Source organism: Micromys minutus (assembly GCF_963924665.1).
Source record: "Micromys minutus genome assembly, chromosome: 1".
Classification (NCBI taxonomy): Eukaryota; Metazoa; Chordata; class Mammalia; order Rodentia; family Muridae; genus Micromys; species Micromys minutus.
This window is the reverse complement of record NC_137969.1, coordinates 150,558,117-150,579,754: the sequence shown is the minus strand read 5'-3', so window position 1 is coordinate 150,579,754 and position 21,638 is coordinate 150,558,117. Positions and strand designations below refer to the sequence as shown.

The 21,638-nt window shown below is 38.8% G+C and overlaps 1 protein-coding gene across 3 annotated transcripts in view; it reads left to right on the top strand.

The window, feature by feature from the left end:
* The window catches only part of MEMO1 (mediator of cell motility 1), a 96,793-nt gene that overhangs the window by 29,427 nt on the left and 45,728 nt on the right, over positions 1–21,638 (top strand). For all 3 annotated transcript variants that reach the window (XM_080919474.1, XM_080919475.1, XM_080919476.1), the window contains one exon: positions 19,298–19,379. In XM_080919474.1, coding sequence (XP_080775600.1) covers positions 19,298–19,379 — 82 coding nt within the window. The remainder of the gene's footprint in view (positions 1–19,297; positions 19,380–21,638) is intronic.

Here is a 21,638-nt window from a genome sequence, read left to right as displayed (position 1 = left end):
AAATACAAGATTGCCAAGTAACACAGTATTTTAGAAAATTAGGCTGATTAGTGCCAGAAATCGCATCTGTCAAGTGATTGTTTTTAACATCTGGAAATATAGGAGATAGCACTTTAGTGTTGATGTTATAAGTCAGAGAGTCGGGGAGGGAGTTAGAATTACTGTGGGAAAGTAAGGAACAGAACTCTTAGCTGCTGCATAGTGAGGTGTCTGTCAGTGTGGTTAAGGAAAAGATCAGTCACTCAGGAAACCGGGGAACCCTAACTACTCCACTAATAAAGTGCTTCTCACTGGAGGAAGGCTCGTAGTCCATGGGCCCAGTACCAGGTCTCTTGGATCAGTTGGCTGTCTCCAGTATTTGGATTGTGAGCTTGTGTAATTCTTATAAAGTTCTAGAGGTGACTCTAATGGATACTCTAATGCTTGGACATGACATACGTTTTAGCCTTTGCTTCTTTTGAATTGATGTGGCTGATCATTCTATAAAACTGCATGATAAAGATAAATGGGAAGGCCAGTTGGATACTGACTAACAGGTTTAGCTAGTATTCATTTCTACTTTTGAGTAAGAGGTTCCCCAACCCCTTGCTGGAACTATCTTATTGGCTGCTGGCTCTCCTAAAAATTGATCTTGGGGTTCAGAACACCTTTTTCTGATAATTTGTTTATTAAATTATTGACTGAAACATGTTTTTTCATCATGTAGCTCAGGCTGACCTCAGACTTGTGATCCTCTTGCCACAGCTTGAGTGCTGTACTTAGCTTAGAACTCTAACTTCCGGTGAAAGATTCTGGTGTTCACTTCTGTTGTGAAATGAAAGACTGGAACTCCTAAAGGAGCCAGTTATGGCCATTGAAAAGCTTTAGTCACAGAGCTCAGGAGGCAGAGACAGACAGGTCCCTGAGATGCAGGTCAGCTGTATCAGCTACAAAACAGCTAGGGTTACACAGAATCCCTCTCTGCTCCCAAATAACTCCTGAAAGAAAAGGCTCTATTTTAATATTAATAAGCATAATTATCAAGACAATTTGTGATCCTAGTAAAGTTTAATGCTGACTCTTAAGAAATTTTATATATTTATTAGTAGATTTTCTGACTAATTTATTGATTTTTGATAATAAATTCTTACTTTTCCCCCTTGAGATAAGTCCCCTGTAGGCCAGACAGACCTTGAGCTTCTATCTGGTAGAGGTTGGTCTTGTCCTGATCCTTTTACCTGGGCCATAACACTTGGCCCTTTCTTTTGAACATTAAGTTCTTTATTGGTTAGAATTGTGTTTTCTTAAAAAAAAAAAAAAAAGAATTATGTTTTCTAAATTTGAAATGTAACAAAATTTTATTTTTACACTTTGTGCTTTGAGAGAGACAGTGTTTTGATCACTTTTCTATTGCTGTGATAAAACACCATGGCTAAGGCAACTTCAAAAAGGAAGATGTTTTGAAACAACATCTCAAATGTTCCATTACCAAATGAAGACTTAGGAACCAGGTATTCTGGTGAAGACCTGCTGGCTCAGAGAGGCAGAGAAAACACCCAGCTGAACATCCCAGAAGGAGAAGCTCCTCCCCCATGCTGTCCCAGATGCCCTGCAGTCCTCCTCTCTCTTCTGCTCACTCAGTGTCTCCTGTTTGCTTGCACTGCCTCCTGTCATTTAGCTCTTGTGTGCAGAAAGCTCTTGGGTTAAGGGGTGTGCTAAGGCTGAGCACGCCACAGCAAGATATAGGGTTTTCTAGTTCACAGTCTTGGGGTTCACAGTGTGTTCATATATCCTGCAACAGGAAGGTCCTATTTGACTTATGATTCCAGGGGGAACAAGAGTCGTCCATCATGGTGATGAAGTATGGCAGCAGGCAGACAAAGTGATGGGAGGTGCAAGCTGAGAGCTTACATGTTGAAGAGGCAGGCAGCAGAGAGTAAACTGGAATGTCATATGCTTTTGAAGCCTTAAAGTCTGTCCCCCAGTGATCTACTTATTCCATGAAGGTCATAGCTAAACATATTTTAACATTGCTGCAAACTGGACACTAAGCATTTAAATGCACAAGACTAAGGAGTATGTCTCATTCAAACCACTGCACATGCTCTGGTAATCAGGCTGGTCTTCAACTTGGTTTGGCTTAGTCTTTGGAGTAGCTGGGACTATAGTGTGCCATTGGTTACTTAGGAAAGCTTTTACATCTACTTTGCTAGAACTGCTCTTGAATGATGCCTGTCATTCTAGTTGAAATCTAGGCTGTTTCCTGTGTGTGTGTGTGTGTGTGTGTGTGTGTGTGTGTGTGTGTGTGTGTGTGCATATGGAGGCCCAGGATTGTTGAGTGTCTTTTTTCAGTTGTTCTTTTCCTTATTTATTATTATTATTAAAGAATTTGGTGATTCTTCCTTCCCTTCTGCATTCTGGGATTACAGGTGGGCCACCATGGCTGTCTTATATCATTTCTGGGGCTCTAGATTCTTATCCTTACATTTGCACAGTTAGCATTCTACCTGCAAAGCCATCTCACTATACCCTATATTTAAATTTTTTTTCATTTATAATTTTACTTATTTTTTTGAGACAGGTTTTATTATGTAGTGCTGTTGGCTTGGAACTCATGTAGACCAGGCTGGCTTCAAACTCAGAGTGATTCACCTGCCTCTGGGATTAAAGACATATGTCATTATATCCAGTCTTAAACATTTTTTATTTTACAGATTACATTTTAGAGTGTGTGTGCACAGGTGTGAGCTGAATACTGCATTTATCATGGTCAGAGGACAGCTTGAGGGAGTTATTTTCTCCTTTCATCATGCGGGGCCTAGGGAATTGATCTCATGTCATCAGCTTGGTGACAGGAACCTTTAACCTGCTGAACCATGTTGTCCTCCTGCCTTAAAACATTTAATCTGATGATTATATTTCTTTTGCTACATTATCTTTCCTGCAGTGTTCAGTAGTGGAACACTAATTTCAGAAAAATGCTTATTAAAGTAATTGAAATTAGCTACAGCAAGAATAGTTGATAAACTGTTTATTTTGATTTTGATTCAAGTAATCCATAAATTATACATGTGCTATTACATCTATGTAATGCATATAATTGGTTGGGTTTTTTTTTTTTTTTTTTAAAGGTATCATTCTATATAGCTCTGGCTATCCTGGAATGCTATATGAAGACCAGGATGACCTCAACCTCAAAGAGATCCACCTGCTCTGCCTCCTCAGTGCAGTGATTAAAGGCAAGTGCCACCATGCCCAGCCCTGTTTCTAATTTTTAAATGATAATCTTTTTATGAGTTAAGGGAAAACAATAAAAATGTAGTACCAGGGCAGAGAATCCTTGGAAATTTTATTATGCCAACACCTCTTTTGCTGTGAGCATTGCTTGTTTCTTTGACATGCAACATTATAAACGCCAGATTCAGTTGGTTTAATACTTGGTGATGTAAGATTGAAAGACATATGCTGACCTTGCAGAGTGGTGGCAATGGGCATGACTTTAATCCCAGGGAGATCTCAGTGAGTTCAAACCCATCTTGGTCTATAGAGCGAGTTCCAGGACAGCTAGGGCTATATAGAAAAACTCTGTCTGGAACCACCTTCCATATCCCTGCCCTCCACACCCTCCAATCAAAACAAAACAAACAAACAACAAAAAGAGATATACTGTCTCCATAGGTGCTTCATGTGTTTATTAATGTCTTTTGTTTTTGTTTTCTTTTGACTTGATGCTAGATGAGAATGGGAACTGTGCATGGGTAAATGTTTTAATTTGTACTTGGAGGCAAATTTAAGTCATTTGAGAAAGTATGCAGTAGGGACTGGAGAGGTACTCAGCAGGTAAGAGCACTTGCTGCTCTAGCAAAAGGGCACTGGTCTAAAGATTATCTTAGTACCACACTGAAGGAGATGGGCCTGACCAGAAAACTACAAAATTTAGTCATGTGGTGGTGGCATAGGCCTTTGAGCCCAGGAGGCAGAGGCAAGTGGATCTCTTGAGTTCCAGGACAGCCAGGGTCACAGAGAAACTGTCTTTTTTTTTTTTTTTTTAAAAGAAAAAAAAGGTCCTAATCTGGTGAGTGATAAAGGGCAGTGTTACAGGTTCATATTCTGTAGGTTTCACTTGTGGATATTCTGCAAATGACAAAGTGTGTTAGTGATGGGGAAGTGATGAGAACAGTGTGACCCAAAGGGAGGTGAGGCACAAGAGGCTGTTTTGTGCATAGATGGTGTGCGTTCCTGCACTGGACCACTGCCAACTGCCTGTCGTTGCTGTTGTACTGTACTTACTATGTAAGATGTTGCCATTAGAGAAACTGGGAAAGGGCAAGTGGGACCACTTCTTAATGACTTTGCCATTACCTATAAATTTATTAGTATTAAAAATGTAAAAAGTAACTCATGTTATAAAGATTTACAGACTATATAGATAAGCATGAAACAGAAATAAGTCACCTGCAATTTAAAACTTGTTTTCTATGTCTGTGTATGAACATGAGATTATTCTCTCTATAGCTTGGTGGCCACTAAGTTACTTAACAATGAGTCTACTGTGTGCAACCTGCAATTGAGATGTTAGTTTAGGAGTATTTCCAGAAATCTCATTGTATACTTAATGTGGTTTTATTAAATAGTTAACTGAATATAGTAACTTTTCTGATACAAGGGAACACAGTTTTAAGGATGTTAAATTGTAACCTTAATCTAAAATCACATTATAAATAACTAGACATGTAGATATGATGTTAAACTCATCAACTTGTTTGATATTTAAACTTTAAAAGAAACTTATTTAGTTATTTCTTTGCATGCTATGGCATACACTTTTCCCTATAAATAATATAAATAAATAGATGTAAAAAAGTATAGCTAGTACTAAGACTTTTCCTGAATGATATCTTGTTAATTAATTGCTTGCTTTGTTGTGTAGGTTTTTAATTTCTCCGTCAGTCAGTCTCTCTGTAAGATTTCCCTTGTATTGAAGAAAATTAACCTTGTTTTATTTGGACCTACTTTCACTTTAGAGAGAACAATTTACATGTTAATCTCATCAAGAGACATTCTGATAGAATCTGAATAATTCTGTCTCTTTGACAGAGTCATATTATGTAGCCCTGGTTGCCCTGGAACTTACTATGTAGACCAGGGTAGCCTTGAACTCAGAGAGCTCTGCCTGTCTCTGCCTCCTGAGTGTAAGCCCTGGTTGGTAATAAAGGTTTGTGCCACCATGTCTTCATAGTGCTTTGTGAACTCAGATTGAAGATTTGATGATTGTATCATCTTTAATTAATTGGAACCTCTTAAATTGGCTGTGAGTACTTTTGGCATAACAACTTTTGTGAGAGAATTTTTATTATGTTTTTGTGTATGATATTTTGTCTGTATGCGTATCTTTGTGCCACCTGTGTATACTGGGTGTCTGTAGAGTTTCAGCCATCATACGAATGCTGGAATGTCCTCTTGTAAAAGACTGGTGTTCTTTTTTTTTAATATAAAAATATAAAACAAAAACTATCACATTGAAGTTGGACAAGACAAAACAACAGAAGGTAAAAAGCCCTAGAGACCCACTTGTATGCACATTCAGGAATCCGTGGAAGCCATAAAATACATACAGAGGACCTGGTGCATACCTATTTTGGCCCTATGCGTGCTGCTTTAGTCTCTGAGGTCATAAAAAGCTTTGCTTATGTTGATTGGAGGGCCTTGTTTTCTTGGTGCCTCCATCCCCTCTGGCTCCTATCCCTCTTATAGTCTTCCCCCTCTTCTGTGGGTTCCTTTAGCCCTGAGGGAGGGATTTGTTGGAGACTTCCCGGTTAGGGCTGAGTGTTTAAAGGTCTCACTCTGCATGAGGTCTGGCTGTGGGTCTATATTTGCTTTCATCTGCTGCAGAGGATGCTGTTCTGATGATGGCTGAACAAGGTACTGATCTATGAGTATAGCAGAATGTCATCATTAGGAGTCATTTTATTACTACTGTTTTTCTTTTTTTACACCAATTTACTTTTATAGGATAGGCTCTCAGGTTATCTGGAAGACTCTTAACTGCTGATCATCTCATCAGCCCAACTAACATGACTAATATATATATTTTTTTATGACTAATATTTTTGACAACTTTTTTGTCACAGTATATCAGTCAATATTCTTGAGAGAAACAGAACCTTATCGGGGTGTGTGTGTGCACAGTTTCGATAAATAATTGGCTTATAATTATGGAGTCTGACAACTCTTAAGATCTATAGTCAGCCAACTGGATACCAAGAATAGTGAGCGAATGGTGTCAGATTTAGCCTGAGAAAGAATATATGAGAATGGAATAGCCTAGGAGGGTTCTGGTCCAAAGACTGGCTAACTCAGGTCTGCAAGACCATGTTTTAAGTTTGAATGTGAAGGCAGGAAACAGTCTGATGTTCTAGTTCTTTGGCACTTAGATCAAGTTTTTTGTTCTATTTCACTGGTTCTCAGCCTCCCTAATGCTGCGACCCTTTGATACAGTTCTTCATGTGGTGGTGACCCCACCATAAAACTACGTTGTTGCTACTTTATAACTCTAATGTTGCTACTGTTATGAGTCATACTGTAAATATCTAATGTCTGATAGGTGACTTCCTTCCCTAAAGATGTTGAGACTCATAGGTTGGGAACCATTGTTCTATTTAGACCTAATTGGATAAGGGCCACTCACTTTAGCTAGAGCATTTTAAATGTTAACCTCATGCAGAAACACCCTTACAGATTGTTTGTGAACAATGTTTGATCAAACAACTAGATACTATAATTATATGTAAAATTAGCTGTCATTTTCAGTTCAAATATGTACTGAGCTCATTTTTTTTTTCCTTTTCCTTTTTTTTTTTAAGTATAGAATAGAGTTTATACAGGGCATAAGGGAGAGGAGTTGAGAGGGCAGTAGAGACAGAGAAAGGTAGGAAGAGAAGAGTAGGGTGGGGGAACAGGAGTAGAGGCAGGCTATGAGCACATGGAGAGAGGGGGAAGGGATGAGAGCAAGAAAGCAAGAGCCTGGGCTCATTTTGTACATTCCCTGTCACAGATATATAGTCTACCAAGCAATTGGGAATTTTTTTTTTTTTTTTGAGACAGGGTTTCTCGTTGTAACTCTGGCTGTCCTGAAACTCTCTAAATGCTCCTGCCTGCAGACTCACAGAGATTGGGCAGTCTCTGCCTCCCAAATGTTGGGATTAAAGACATGCACCTTTACTACTTACACAGACAAAAAAATCTAAGTCTCATAGATAATTTTGAAAATCAGCAAGCAAATATTCCTAGGTATCTTTTCATGATAAAACTATGAAATCAATAATTTAAAAAGATTTACATCAGAATGATATTTCAGGTTTTTAAATTTTTTTCACCAAAATTATACGATTGTCTTTAAGTGGTAATGTTCTTATGTCATTTTTCACTTTAAGCCAGTTCTTCCTGTTGTTCTATGTCCTGTTGGCTGCCATGTTGGTATTTCTTAGTTTCTAATACAGCTCAGGGGAAACATGTTATAACAGTTTTACTTTCAAACTGAATCATTTTATTCCCCTCTTAGGATCGTGGAATCAGGAACACAACTGGGCACCAGTTGTGTAGGCAGTTGGACTTTTATATTCTTGACTATGAAGTGAGGGATACATTTGCAAATCAAATTTTCTGTTCTTAAGGATTGAGAAGATAATAAATGCTGAGTGAAAAATGAAGGGGAGGGATAAATTAATAAGCAACAGGGATATTCTTTTCCTCTTGGAAAGGTTGGGAAATGTCCAGGGGTACAGTTGCCAACTCCTTTTTCTTCTGTTACCCCTCCTCCCCCCATAGTATGGTTGCCCTGGCAGCTGTCACCTGTCATGACAGTGGGTAGCTGTGTTTTTAACTGGAGATTGAGTTATAATGAAGTTAGAAGTGGTCTGGCAGTCAACTCAGGTATTCGTTTTAGTCTATGCGGTTGTGACAAGTCTACCTGAAAAGATCTGGCCTACAGGCATATTGACCTGTAGATAAACAACATTAGGATGTGGTAAAAATTCAATTAGGTCACCCTAGTAACAGTGACACAGGATTATCTAGAAAAGATATGTGTGTGTGCGCACAGTTATAATACTTATGATTTCTAGAGGTGTAGGAACAGTTATATCTTCTCTACTGATTGAATTCAAAGGCAGGAACTTTTGAAAGTCAAGCAGTGCTACAGCTTATTCAAAGTACCAAGTAGAGAAGCAGACTCCTAGTGAAAGGAAGGGATTGGGAGCTAGCATCCCATCTGGGTCCTATCTTTGGATTCTTAATCTCATTAATTAAATAATTTAAAAATAGATTCAAAAGGAAGCTTAAGGACACTTTTATGAGAGTTTAAAAGAGAAATACCAGGGTAGGCGAACTGTAAATCTCAGCAGCTGTCTGGAAGAGAATAGAGAAAAGGCTACTAGTATTTGAGTTAAGCTCTGCTGAAGATTAGCCACATGGTGAGGAAGGGGAGCTTTAGAGAAAGAGCAAGGAATCCCAGAGTACCAGAACAAAGCATACTGGGAGTCTGGCCAACAGCCAAAAGAAAAAGACTGTTAGGCTGAACAGGTGGCTCAGTAGTTAAGAGCACCTGATGTTTTTTCTTGCAGAGGGCTGAAGTTTGGTCCCAGCAATTGCATGATGACTCACACCTGTAACTCCCATTTCCAGGGATCAGACATCCTCTTGTAGGCATAACAAGCACACCACGTCCCATACATACAGGTAAAACAGACACACACACAGACATGAGCTTGTGCGCGCACACACACATACAGCCACAAAGTTGTGTGGGTGGGGAAGGGAGAAAATTTGAGTCTGGGTTCAGTTGTAGTATAAGAGGTGAATATGATCAGAACATATTGTTACAAAATTGTCAAGGAACTAATAAAAATTAAGACAAACAAAAGCACTGAAGACAGAAGAAGGAAAAAGGAAGAGGAGCATGTTTAGAAAGGTAGGCAAACTCAGCCAAGCCTCTTGGTACTCTGCAGGGACTGCACTAGGGGGCAGTAATTCTGGAAAAGAAAAATACAACGTCTCATTAAAGATTTAATCACTCTGCCTATCTTCTTATCAGGCTGAACTAGAGTCTACTTCCTGAGGGCTGGTCAGGTGATTGGCTATCTCAATTGATTAACATTTTCAGTAGCTTGGAATGTTAGGTCTTAAGGCTAGAGAGATTTCATCCTCTTGATGAGAAGGACCTAGTTTTCCCTTAATGTAACTTTTTTGCATGTCCCTTACTTCCAGTGTCAACCTTAACAATTCTACCTCTTAATGAATTACAGAATAATTTTTTATAACATAGTTTCTGATCTGCTTAGTGGGCAAGGATTAGCGCCTGGATTGCTTACCTCATAGCCATTGTTATGTAGTTGGCGTACCACACTGTTCAGAATCATACTGCTATTGCTTACCATTGTACACTGTCATTTTTTAGCTACATAACTTTGAGGAAATAATGTGTTTTTGTTAATTTGTTAAATACTTGGGAACAGAGACACAACCCCATGCTGTTACCTTTTTCAGCTTGAGGAGTTCCCTAATATGTTGGGAATCTCAATTTATACAACTGAATTTTGGCTTTAATGCTTAAAAGAATTTCAGGATTAGTCAGTATGATCAAATAGAGTTGGATTATTTTATTAAAAGATTCTAAGGTACAGTCTTAAGTCTTATGTATAATGGGTAAGGAGAAAGGTGCTCAGAAAGATACACTTAATGTGACTGTACTTCCTCAGACAGAATAAAGGAAAGGAATCATCCATCTACCCATCCATCCATCCATCCATCCATCCATCCATCCATCCATCCATCTATCTATCTATCTATCTATCTATCTATCTATCTATCTATCTTGTAGAGAATGACAGGCCTTTTAGCTTAACTTGGGGAGCTAGAGTACTGGTGGGTATCAGTGGTCACCCAAACCACCCTGAGCTTCCAAATTCATAGCATGGTCAAGAAGAATTTGGACAAGGAAATTTGATAAAGGAGTGAGCCAAGCAAATGTAGATTTATTCAGGAAAAAGGAAAAAGAAACGAGGATGGGAGAAGTTCCGAGAGAAGAATACCAGTGTGCTGCTCTCCCCAGTGGCCTTTTAAGAGCCTTAGGCAGTAACTGGATAGCAGTCTTATTGAGACTGGTTATTATTATTTTTTTAATCTTAAAAATGTTGTTATGAGTATTTTGCTTATATATGTGTAAGTTTTTATCGTGTGCAGTTCCCACAGAGACCTGAGAGGAGGGCATTGGATCCTCTGGAACTGGATTTGCAGATGGCTGTGAGCTATTAGGTATGGGTGCTGGGAACTGAACCTAGGCCCTCTGCAAGAATCAAAAATGCTTTAAACCACCGAGCCATCTTTCCAGCTTGTTCTGAGATAGGTCAGATTTGAGCTCATTGTAGACTCATTCCTTTTTTAGGCTCCCTTTGGTCCAATCTCAGTGGAGAAATCTTAGCCTCTCTTCCATTCCATCTTAAAATTACATTTGTTTATTTATGTGTATGTATGTGGGTGTTTGCAGATCAGAGGACATCTTGTAGGAATTGATTCTCTTTAAAATCACATGGGTCCCAAGGATTAGGTGAGCTTGTCAGGCTTAATGACATGCACCTCTCCTTACAGAGTCATTTCACTGGCCTCCTTTCCTTTCCTTTAAAAAAAAAAAAAACAAGTTTAAAAGGTGGCTCTGAAGATAACATAAGTAAAACTATAATATGATAAAGTAAAACCAGAGGCCATTAGGGTTGCACAGGGATGTATGTATTTCTTTGCCTTTAAGTTAGATATTGAAGTTTTGTAGCTAAAAAGGGAGAAAGGCTGCAAGCAGTTGTTAATTGTGTTGAGATTCTTGCTTCTTTGTTGGTGAGAGACCTTGACTAGAGAGTTTCATCCTTGGGATTTTATGTAGCTTGCTATGGATAGGCCTAAGTGGAAGTGTGTGTGCATTTACTTAGGGCTAATGAGAACTGTGTATGGAATTCTGGGAAATGGTAGAGGTTTTCCCAAGAATAGGGTAACCTCATTTCTCTGTGAAGTGTTTTAGATGTGCCATAGCATATGTCCATGGTAAGAGTAGCAGTAGTCTTGCTAGGCCCTGTTCTAGGCACTTTGGGTGGTTTTTTGATTTCCTCCTAGAGATCTTGTAGTTTGCCTCTGTTTTCCCTGTGACTTTGTAGTCTGTCCCACTCCACTTGGCAGGTTTTTTTCCTTGTCATTGAATGCCAGAGCTATGTAAATTAGTTGAAAAAATACTATGCTTGTTTTTGTATTTGATGCTTTGTATATAGCCTACTTTTTAATTAAAAAATTGGGCCTTTTCTGAATTGTTCTGTATGACAGTTATTGAAGTTTAAATTGAGATAAAAAAGAATGATGTATTTTAAATTATGTCTGTGTGATTATTAGTGTTGGTGTTTGTAGAGGTCAGAAGAGGGCATTGGATCCCCTGGTGGTTGTGAGCCATCTAACCTGGGTGCTGAGACTTCAGCTCTACCACACATTGTTAACTCTCTCCAGCCCTTTGTTTTGAGATTTTACTGTCCTGTCCCCTGTAGATTTGTTGTCTTTTTAGTACTGCAGCCTGACCTCGAATTTGGGGCACTCTTCTGTGTCAGCTTTCAAGTACCAGTGTTACAAGTTTGAGCCGTTGTACCGGAGTACTTAGTTATGTTTGTTGCTCAGTTGTTGAATTTTCTGGTGCTGGGGAATTGAGCCCAGGATCTTGTGTATGCTGAGCAAGGACATTATCTATATTACCAGTTTTCCTTTTCATATGGAAGTAGTCACCAGTAGCTGTTCTACCCAGATAGAAGCTGTGTGTAGGAAAGGGGAAGGAAACTCTTCAAATGCTGCTCTCTAAACAGCTTTTCTTTCATTAGTGTTTAGCAACTGCAAGCTTTGCCAGTGAGGTAGCAGAAGAGGTGTCTATAGGGTTCTAGTCCTCCAGTTTCTGGGTATGGAAATCCTTAGCCCTGCGTAGGCCTTAACTCTTAAGTGGTTGTTGGTACTACCCCTCAGCATGGGCAGTGAGACACATTATAACCCTGGAAATCTGGTAACCTGCAGTATCTCTTAGTTCCCCACACCTTTTATCCTTATGCTCCCCTTTATCTTGTCACTCACACTCTCTCCTTCTGCTTTTCTTCTTCCTTTTCCTGCCCATTTGAGCTGTTCATTCAGTTGCTTCTCAAGTTGTCAGGCAGCTGTGTGACCGCGGTGTTCCCCTGCCCTAACTCTGATGCATGCTGGGATATTTGGGAGTAGTTCAATATCAATTCAGGCCTTGGGTATTTGGGAGCTGTTTGGGAGCAAGTGAGATACCTTGAAGTCAAGAGAATAGTGTGGGCTGCCACTGTGCAGGGCTATGTCTGCCTCTTCATCTGTTAGCTTTCAGTTGTCAGCACTACTGCCATACTGATGCTGCTGCCGCCGACTCTCCTGCTCCCCCTCACTCTGGTGACCAGTTCAGCCACATTACTGAAAGTAGGCAAGAAAGACCATTTAGAGAAGCATTTTATTGTACCAAATACTGCAGTTTTAGGGGAAGCAACACAGGAGAGTGTCTCCCAGCTGGCTCACTCAGTGAGCCTGCCAGCTTTATATGCCCCAGAAGCCCCCCTTGGACCCATCGTAGCCATTTGTTTTGGGTCATTCATACTTATTTGTTAGAGCTAATTTTTAGCATTATCTCTTGGTACTCATCATAATCACTGAGTTGGACCAGTCACCTCTCTGAGGGAAAAGTGCTTCCTTTTGGCCAAAGTGGAAATGATTTCAAGGTCATCTAGATTTCACTCAGGACTGTGAAAGGAAAAATTTGGTGCAAACTGTTTCACACACTTCTGGCTGGGGCTGTGCCTTCAGGAGCCAAGGCAGTCAGCTGCAGTCTTTGCATAGTTGTCTCAAGGTATCCATGGAATGTTCAGGATGGGTGGTGCTGGCAAAAGGGTAGCCCAGCTGGCTGTTAGACTGAGTCTTTTTTCTAAGACAGACAGGATAGCAAGGGAGAATGCAGCAGCTGCTAATTAAGGAGTCCAATTGCCCATCCCTAGTGTCTTTATTTACAGGAAAATTAACAGCAGAAATTATTGTATTAACAGTATGAAGATAGGGCTAGGTGGTGGGAGTGCACTTTTGATCTCAGCATTCAGGAGGCAGAGGATGAGGCCATCCTGGTCTGACAGAGCGATATCCAGGACGGTCAAGGGAACAAACAAACAAAAAGCAAACAAACAAGAAACTCAAACAATATAAAGATAAAGAACTTAAAATTAATACTGGTGGTAATCTTTTTAGGTTTATTCTATGTATATTGATGTTTGCAAGGGGAAACAAGTTCTAACAACTGAGCCATCTCTAGCCCCACTGGTAATGATTATAATAGTTTTACTAACTGTAGAGTGTTCTGGGATAGGTAGGTTTCCCTCAGAACTTCAAACAAAATAGTCTTTAATTATGTATGGTCTTTTGCAATTTAAATTTATTACTTTGTGTATACTTTGTATAATTTTGATTTAGTAGAATCATGTTCATGCTTGTATTCTGCTAATAGTAAACAGGATAGTGTAGAAAGGCCATAATTAATATGCTTAAAAGTTGCTTTGATGTCTACAGATGAAAACTGCTAGCAAAACCAAATGCTGGTGTTTTTAATTATACTTTCCTTAGCATGAAATACTGGCTTGAATACTGTTATAGGATTGTCAGTCTAACGTATTCTTAAAGTTAATATGTAGAGAGAAATTGTACAAACTGTTACTAAAAAATGTACTTTTTCATCTCTAAGCATAGATCAATTTGCTCACAAAGGAATAGATGAGCTGAGGTGTTGAGAGCAGGCATCCTTGTTTAATCTTAGAATAATAGAATTTAGGTCATCACCATTAAATAGTTTTAAAAATTTCATGTTTTGAAGCTGGTGAGGTGGCTTAGCAAGTAAAGGCATTTTCTGCATAAGCTTGGTGATTTGTTCAACCTTGGAACCTATACAAAGAAGGACGGAGAAAACAAACTTCAAAGTTGTCTTTTAAACCTCCTCTCTCTCTCTCTCTCTCTCTCTCTCTCTCTCTCTCTCTCTCTCTCTCTCTCTCTTTCTATTCCCCCCCTCAAAAAATTTAAAAATTGTATTGTTTGAGGATATTTAGATATTTTAAAACTTTTATTCAGATATTTGCTGCTACTAGATAGAAATAGAAATTATTTTGTATATTTAACTTTGCTTTTTAAAATTGGATTTTTAAGTTTTATTTTATGTGTTTTGCCTGTGTGTATATATGCATGTGTACCAAATGTATGCTTGGTGCCTTCAGAGATCAGAGGAGGGCATTAGATTCTGTAGAACTGGAGTTATGGATGGCTGTGAGCCACTCTGTGGGTTCTAGGAATCAAACCTGGGACCTCGTCAAGAGCAACAGTGCCCTTAACAGCCAATCCATCTCTCTAGCCCCATATTTAGTTTTGTAACCACAGGAGTGTTAAGCTTTTTCTCTATGTTGATTGATGGTAATCATGTTGATACGAAATAATGCAGTTTTAGATTTAGATTATTTGCTGTCTCTATAAATACAATTTTAAGAACATTAAATCTCTGAATGTTGTTTTTCACATTTTAATAGATAGCTTTCTTTACTGTGAAGAGTGAAATGTGATTGTTAATGACCAATGTTGTAGTTCATCTGTTAAGGTTAATACCTTAAGTTTACCTGAAGTTTTGAAGTCATCGAATTAGAGTGATTTTCATTTGCTTCTTTTACCCCTTGTCAACCCATATGTCTGTAAATATTTGTACACAGAGCTTTCGATCTCTTTTTAAAAAGTAGTAGATACAAGGTTGGCCGTCCCCATAACCACCAGATCTATTGATGAGGAGTGCCTTTTCTGCCTTGGTTTATGTTCATTACAGAGTTCTGAGTGTTCGTGTGTGTGTGTGTGTGTGTGTGTCTGTCTGTGTGTCTCTGTGTGTGTGTAGTTGGTATAGTTGTGGTTTTGGTTTTTTGAGAAGGGGTTTCTTGGTCCTGGAACTCACTTTGTAGACCAGGCTGGCTTCAAAGTCACAGAGATCTGCATCTGCCTCCTGAGTGCTGGGATAAAAGGTGCACATCCCCATACTCAGCTGTTGTTACTGTTTTTGAAGATCTCCTATTTTTGCCTTTCTTGTACTTTCCTCTCTCTCTTGAATTGCTGTTTTTTATTTGTTTATGCCACTTGATAATCCAGGTCCACATTCTAGAGGAGTTCTGGTCCTTTTGTTCCTGAACAGGGAATTGAGCACAGCTACCCATTTGTAGCTGACAGAGACAGTTAATCACTCCTGGATACTGGAGTGCCTCTCCAGTTTACCATTGGACAGTTCCAGTTATTGTTTCTGTATGAGGTTGGTTTCTAGCTTGTCTCTTTGCTCACTCTTTTTCCTTTTTTCTATATGCTAATTTTATAAGGCTTTTAACGAGGTTGTCTGGACCTACTTTATCCCACCTGAGTCTCCTACATCATTTTCCCTCCCTTATTGGCACATCTTGGTTCTGTGCCCAAGTATCTGATCTTACACACTTTCATTTCCTTTCCTCCCCTTCCTCCCTTCCACTTTTCTTTCTGAAGTAGTGTTCCTCTATGTACTGTGAGCTGGCCTTGGAGCTACAATTATTCTGCTGTAGTCTTCTTTGTGATAGGATTGTAGACACATGTTACATGTACAGTTCCTTAATCTGTTTTAACATTTGCTGCCATCGTTTGTCCATCAACCACTCTAGCATTCTCTTGACCATTCTTGCTGCTCCAAAGATTTTTACTCTTTACCATCTGAGCATAATTTAGTGTTACATACTATAATTTATTTTGTCTAAAATCAGTCTTTATGTCTTCTTAATTTTACCTTTTATTTTCATGTGTCTGGTATGGCTGTTTGCCTGCATGTGTGCCTGTGTACCATATAAGTGCAGTGCCATGGAAGCTGGAAGAAGTGTTGGGTCCTTTGGGACTGGTATTGTAGCTTTTAGCTTTTTTATGGGTATTGGGAACCAAATCTGGAAGAGCAGCCAGTGTTGTTAACTGATGAGCTGTCACTCCAGTCCCAAAGTCTTCATCTTAGAACAAACTTTGCATAGGCAATATCAACAACACTATTGTTTATCTAAGTAGTTTATTTAACTAGTTATCATTATTTAACTAAATGGACTTCTGTCAACACTCTAGAGGTAGTGGTACCAGGGAGAATGGAGCCAGTAAATGAGGACAGACTAAAGTCTCATGTGATAGCCAACTTTATTCAAAGCATCAGATAATTAATACTCTGAGGGTTAAGAAAAACCACCCGAGTAAAGTTCTCATGAGTTCAAGCTGTATATAATCACAAGGACAAGCTGCATGTAGCAAAAACGTGTCTTTCCACAGAGGCATATAAAGGACAGTTTAAACATTTAATTGAATAGCAGCAGCAAGTAATAATTAGAAATCTGAAGTAAACTCACTCGTATCTGCTACATCTGGGAGCAGCACAAAAACACAAAGAACAATTTCGTGTTTTGAAGAAACTTGAGGTTACAAGACTCTTGTTTTCTTGGAGGAGTGTTTTTATAAGCATTCAGAATTCTCACAGCACTCCATTCCTGGACCATATTCTGTTGTCTCCGCCTCCTCTTCTTCCCCCTTCCTTTTTTCTTCTTCCTCCTCCTCCTCCTCTTCCTCTTCTTCTTCTTACTATTATTTTACTTAATTTTTAAAGATAATACAGGTCAGTCAGGGGTAAATAGTGAGACTCTGTCCTAGAAAAAGAATAGGGATGTGTAAATCTTAGGAAGTAGTACAGGTCACTTCAGACTTAAGATAGACTGGAGGTAAATTTGATGTGCTCACTTATTGTTGATTTATAGATCTCATTTATGATTTACGATAAAATTCCAGCCATAAACTATCCAAGTATCTCAGAAGAAATGGAAATAAACTTGTGGAAATAAACTCCTTGGCAGAATGTTTCACATTTCAGTGTCTATTACAGTCAGCTGGAGAGCTTGTTAATTTTTTAGCATCATCTCCAGAGGTCATGCTGGCCTCTGGGTGTCTGGCAACATCCACAGATTTTTCTGAAGTGAACAAGTCAGGTAATGTTGGTGTGTAGACCATCTCTGGATGGTCTGGACTATTTCAGGAAGAAGAATTAGGATTCTGTAAAAGAAAAAGCAACCATATCCTTTTAACTTATTAGGTTTAATGTTAGGACATCTAAAAATCTTAGCACAGATACTTTAAAAGAGCAGCATAATGCAGTATAATGGGGTTGGTGTTGAAATTGTTTCGCCTTTTTTAGAGACTGAATATTAGTACTATGCCTGGTAAGAAAATTAGTAATTGTGACTGGTAAGAAAACTCAGCTATTTTGTTTTTAATTGCCTGATCCAGAATACAGGTCTAGTATATGCAAGACTGGTCTTTTCAAAGTTTAAAAAGAGGCTGGAGAGATGGTTTAGAGGTTAAGAGCACTTTCTTCTTTTGTAGAGGACCTGGGTTCCTAGCCACCTACATGGTGCCTCACAACCATCTGTAACTCCAGTTCCAGGGAAAGCACGCCTTCTTACTTCTGCAGGCCCCAAACATTCATGTGCTACATATGTGCATATCTTGTACATATGTGCAGACAAAACATACCTTAGAGAAAGTGAATGTATCTAATAAGAAAAAGTAAAGAGAATGAATAGATAATGGGAAGGAAATAAAGGTAGCCATAGTTGCTTCAAAGTGGGTCATAGAAATGGGTTTTAGTAGAAAGAAAAACTAATTACTGTATGTTAACATTTTAATGGTAAAAGTCAAGTCCAGTAGGGACAAGGTTGATACAAGAGATTAGGAACAATTTTGAGAGCAGAGTTTTTGATTAAGAAAATCATAAGGAGAATCAGGGTAGGTATAGTGTGTGTGGCTTTTGATAAAAGTAAGGGGAGTTTGTTGAAAAAGAGAATTCAAGCTCAATGGAAGGAAGATAAGGTAGATATTTGGAGAATGATTAGCTCCATGATAGGTTTACTCAGGAAATTGAGCTTTTTATGGTGCTGGACTGTCAGTGCTAAACGTGGGGAAGTCCTGGGCAAACAGAAGATTGGCTGCTTTCTAACTGATTATTGACTGAATAAGTGAAAGGTAAAATTATTTCCTAAAGGAAATGAGAAAAAAAAAAAAACGAAGGTTTTTGAGGCTTTTCACTAATGAGATGAGATATCTCAACAGGAGTAGGGATCTGACATTTTTGGAAAGCTGAACTCTGGTTATAGTTTAAAAGTTTAAATGTAACCTCCCCAGCAGTGTTACTGTCTAATTGTTTATTGTGTTGGGTGATTATGTCACAGTATGTCTATGAGGGTCAGGCCAAACCTTGGGCATGAGTCCTCACCTTGTGTCTTGTCTGAGACAGGCTCTTCTTTTTGCTGTTTGCTGCTTGATGTTTGCTAGCCAGCCTGGGAGCTTGCATCGGCATTGCAGATAAATTGTGCTGCTGCTTACGTGGTTCTGGGGAATTCCTGCTCAGGTCCTAACACTGGTGTAGCAAGCAATGTCTCTAGCTTCAGTCAGTTGTTCAGGTAGAGGCACTGTGTTAAGTGAAATGTTGACTTCAAACTATTGATGGAATGAGAGAAAATGAACAATGAGGCCACATGAAGGGGAATGATTCCAGTGCTGGTTTGATTTCACCTTGGCCAAGGCAGGAAGTGAACAAGGCAGAAGAAGGATGTGGAAAAAAATCTTGATCTGTTGAACTCAGTGGATTCTTAGACTAGTAAAATACAAAACAGAAAGATAGGAAGTGAAGAGAATTGTTTTAAATTGAACTTTTTGTAGTAATGGTATTATTAATTTGATAGGGGATAAAGTGGTGGAATGGGTGGGAGTAGATCACTGAGTTTGGGAGTCTTTAACCCCATGGATGCCATTTCAGTGTTCAAGTAAACTGTTGGTGCTGTGAAACCACTGTACACTTAATTACACTTTTTTCATTTATTTCAGAGTATTCTGCTTCCTCTTGTATTTTGTTTAAATGTTACTCAAACTGTAAATTGTTGATCTGCATGAAGACACTTCTAAGAAGTAGAAGGATAAAAACAATTTTTATGTTGTCACTATTGAACCCTATCATATGGCTTGGTAACTACCTACAACTTGATAAATTGAGACTTTGAACATCCAGACAGATGATTTTATTGCCCACTGAGTTATTTTAATGCTATATAAGTTCAGGGAAGACTTTGCAACATGCATGGTTATCTGTAATACTTGCTTTGCTGACTCTTTTTTTCCACTTGTCCTTTCATAGGACCTCAGCTGAATGCCCAGCTAGAAGGTTGGCTTTCACAAGTACAGTCTACGAAAAGACCTGCTAGAGCCATTATTGCACCGTAAGTTTTAGAAGCTTTTTTGCCAATCTTTATCATCTTTATTATTGATAGAAATGAGTGTATATTGGACTAAAAGTAAAATGTTGGGCTGGAGAGATGTTTGGTTTTAGGACTGTTTACTTCTCTTGCTGAGTTTACTTCTCACCTGGGTTGGGCACCTTACATTTGCCTCTGATTCCAGTTTCAGGGGATGCAATGCCCTTTTGGCCTTTGTGAGCATACATAACATAAAATGAACAAATACATTTAAATAAAAGGGGGATTGGTTGAGGCAGATGTGTAGGCCTATACATGCTCATGTATATATACACACAAACACACAGACACATAGGGAGGAGGAAGAGGGAGGGAGAGAGAGAGGAGAAAGAACCTAGGTTAATCTTTGGTATGCATCTGATATGCCAAATACTCTGTATAATAGATGCTACATTTATGTCAGACTCCACCCACCACTTAAAAAACTGTAGCATGTAAGTTTCTAAATCTCTTGAACTTCACTTTATAAAACAGTAATTAATACCTCTTTGTAGACTTTTTATTTATTTCATCTTTTAAAAAATGTGTTACTGGGATCAAACCCATGTTCTCAGAGGTCAGAAGAGCAACTTGGATCCCCATAACTGGAGTTACAGGTGGCTGTGAACCACCATGTGGGTGCTAGAAACCAGACTCCACTCCTAGAAGAGCAGCAAGCTCTCCTAATCACCAAGCCACTTTTCTAGCCCACAGCAGATTTTTTTATTTATAGTATGGGAAAATTATATGATCATCAAAATTAGTAAAATTGTTGGTAACAACTGAGCTTCATGTATGAGTTTTCATTATTCCACTCATTTTTAACTTCTAAGTTGATAAATGACACTTGTGGGTATGGTACAGAGTGATGTTACAGTTTTGAATGTAACATGAGATGAACAGCCATCCAGCCATCCAGCCATCCGTCACTTCAAAGGTTTGACATCTGTAGTGGTAGCATTGAACATCTAGCCTTAAGTGAAATTGAAACACATACTGTCAACTGTTGCTGTATTTACCACATGGTCCTCTTGTTATTGTTTCCCCATAAATCTGCTTCTGCAGTCCTTGAGTTCTATGGTTTACAAAACTCTATGTGTGTTGTGGGATGGTGTCCTAGTTTGTTGTTTCTGTTGCTGTCATAAAGCAGTGGCAAAAAACAGCTTGGGGAGGAAAAGGTTTGTTTTGTCTTGTACTTCTAGATCGAAGCCCATTACTGAGCAAAGTCAGGGCAGGAACTCAAAGCAAGGGCTAAAACTTACCAGCTTGCTTTCTTATACAGCCTAAGGACCCTCAGTCATTAACCAAGAAACCATCTCACAACATGCCTACAGGCGGGTTTGATGGCTGTTGGTTTTGGCATGTCTGAGACAGGGATTTTTAAAAATTTGTTGCTGCTTGTACTTGAACAGCTGGTTCTGGGCTCCTGGGATTCTTCTATATCCACCTCCAAACTTGCTTGTGGACAACTGGGATTGTGTGCTACTGTCACATGGGCTCTGGGCATTGGTATTCAAGGCATTATGTGACACATGAGCTTTACCCCCTGAGCTATCTCTTAGCCCTTGTTCCCTTTTTCTTTTAAGGTAGAATATGTTTATGTATTTGTGTACATTAGTTTTCTTTATAGAATCAGCTGTTGATGAACACTAAGGTTGATTTCATTACTTTGTTTGGTTTTGTGAGTAGTCCTGCAGTGTAAACAGGCACAAGGACATGTCTTGTGATATATTGATTTAAGGTGTGGTACTACTGGATTATCTCATTACTTTTGTTTGCTTTGGTCTTTGTGAGGCAGCATCTGGATAGACTAGAATTTACCATGTAACCAGACCAACCTTTAACTGGAGAGATCTCCTTGCCTCTGCCTCTGGTGCTGAGACTCATGGCATGTGCCATCATGCCCAGCCCTCCATTTTTATTATTGCAGTCATAACTGTAAAACAAATAGTATCATAGAACTTAACATCAACAGGCTATAGAATTTATAATAGAGTACTACATATTTATCATCATTCATAAGTTGTGATACTTCATTGTATAAGAGCTCATGTCCATATAAATGTGCATAGTTTTTATTTCCTTTATAATCAGTTGTGAAAACATTTACTCCATCAGATATATACTAACCACCAGTGATGTACCATTGTCTAAAAAACTGTGAATCTAGACTCTAAAAAACTGTAGATCAGAGAACAAAGCTGTTATATAAGCGATAAGACAGTTACCTGAATGTTGAAGCCA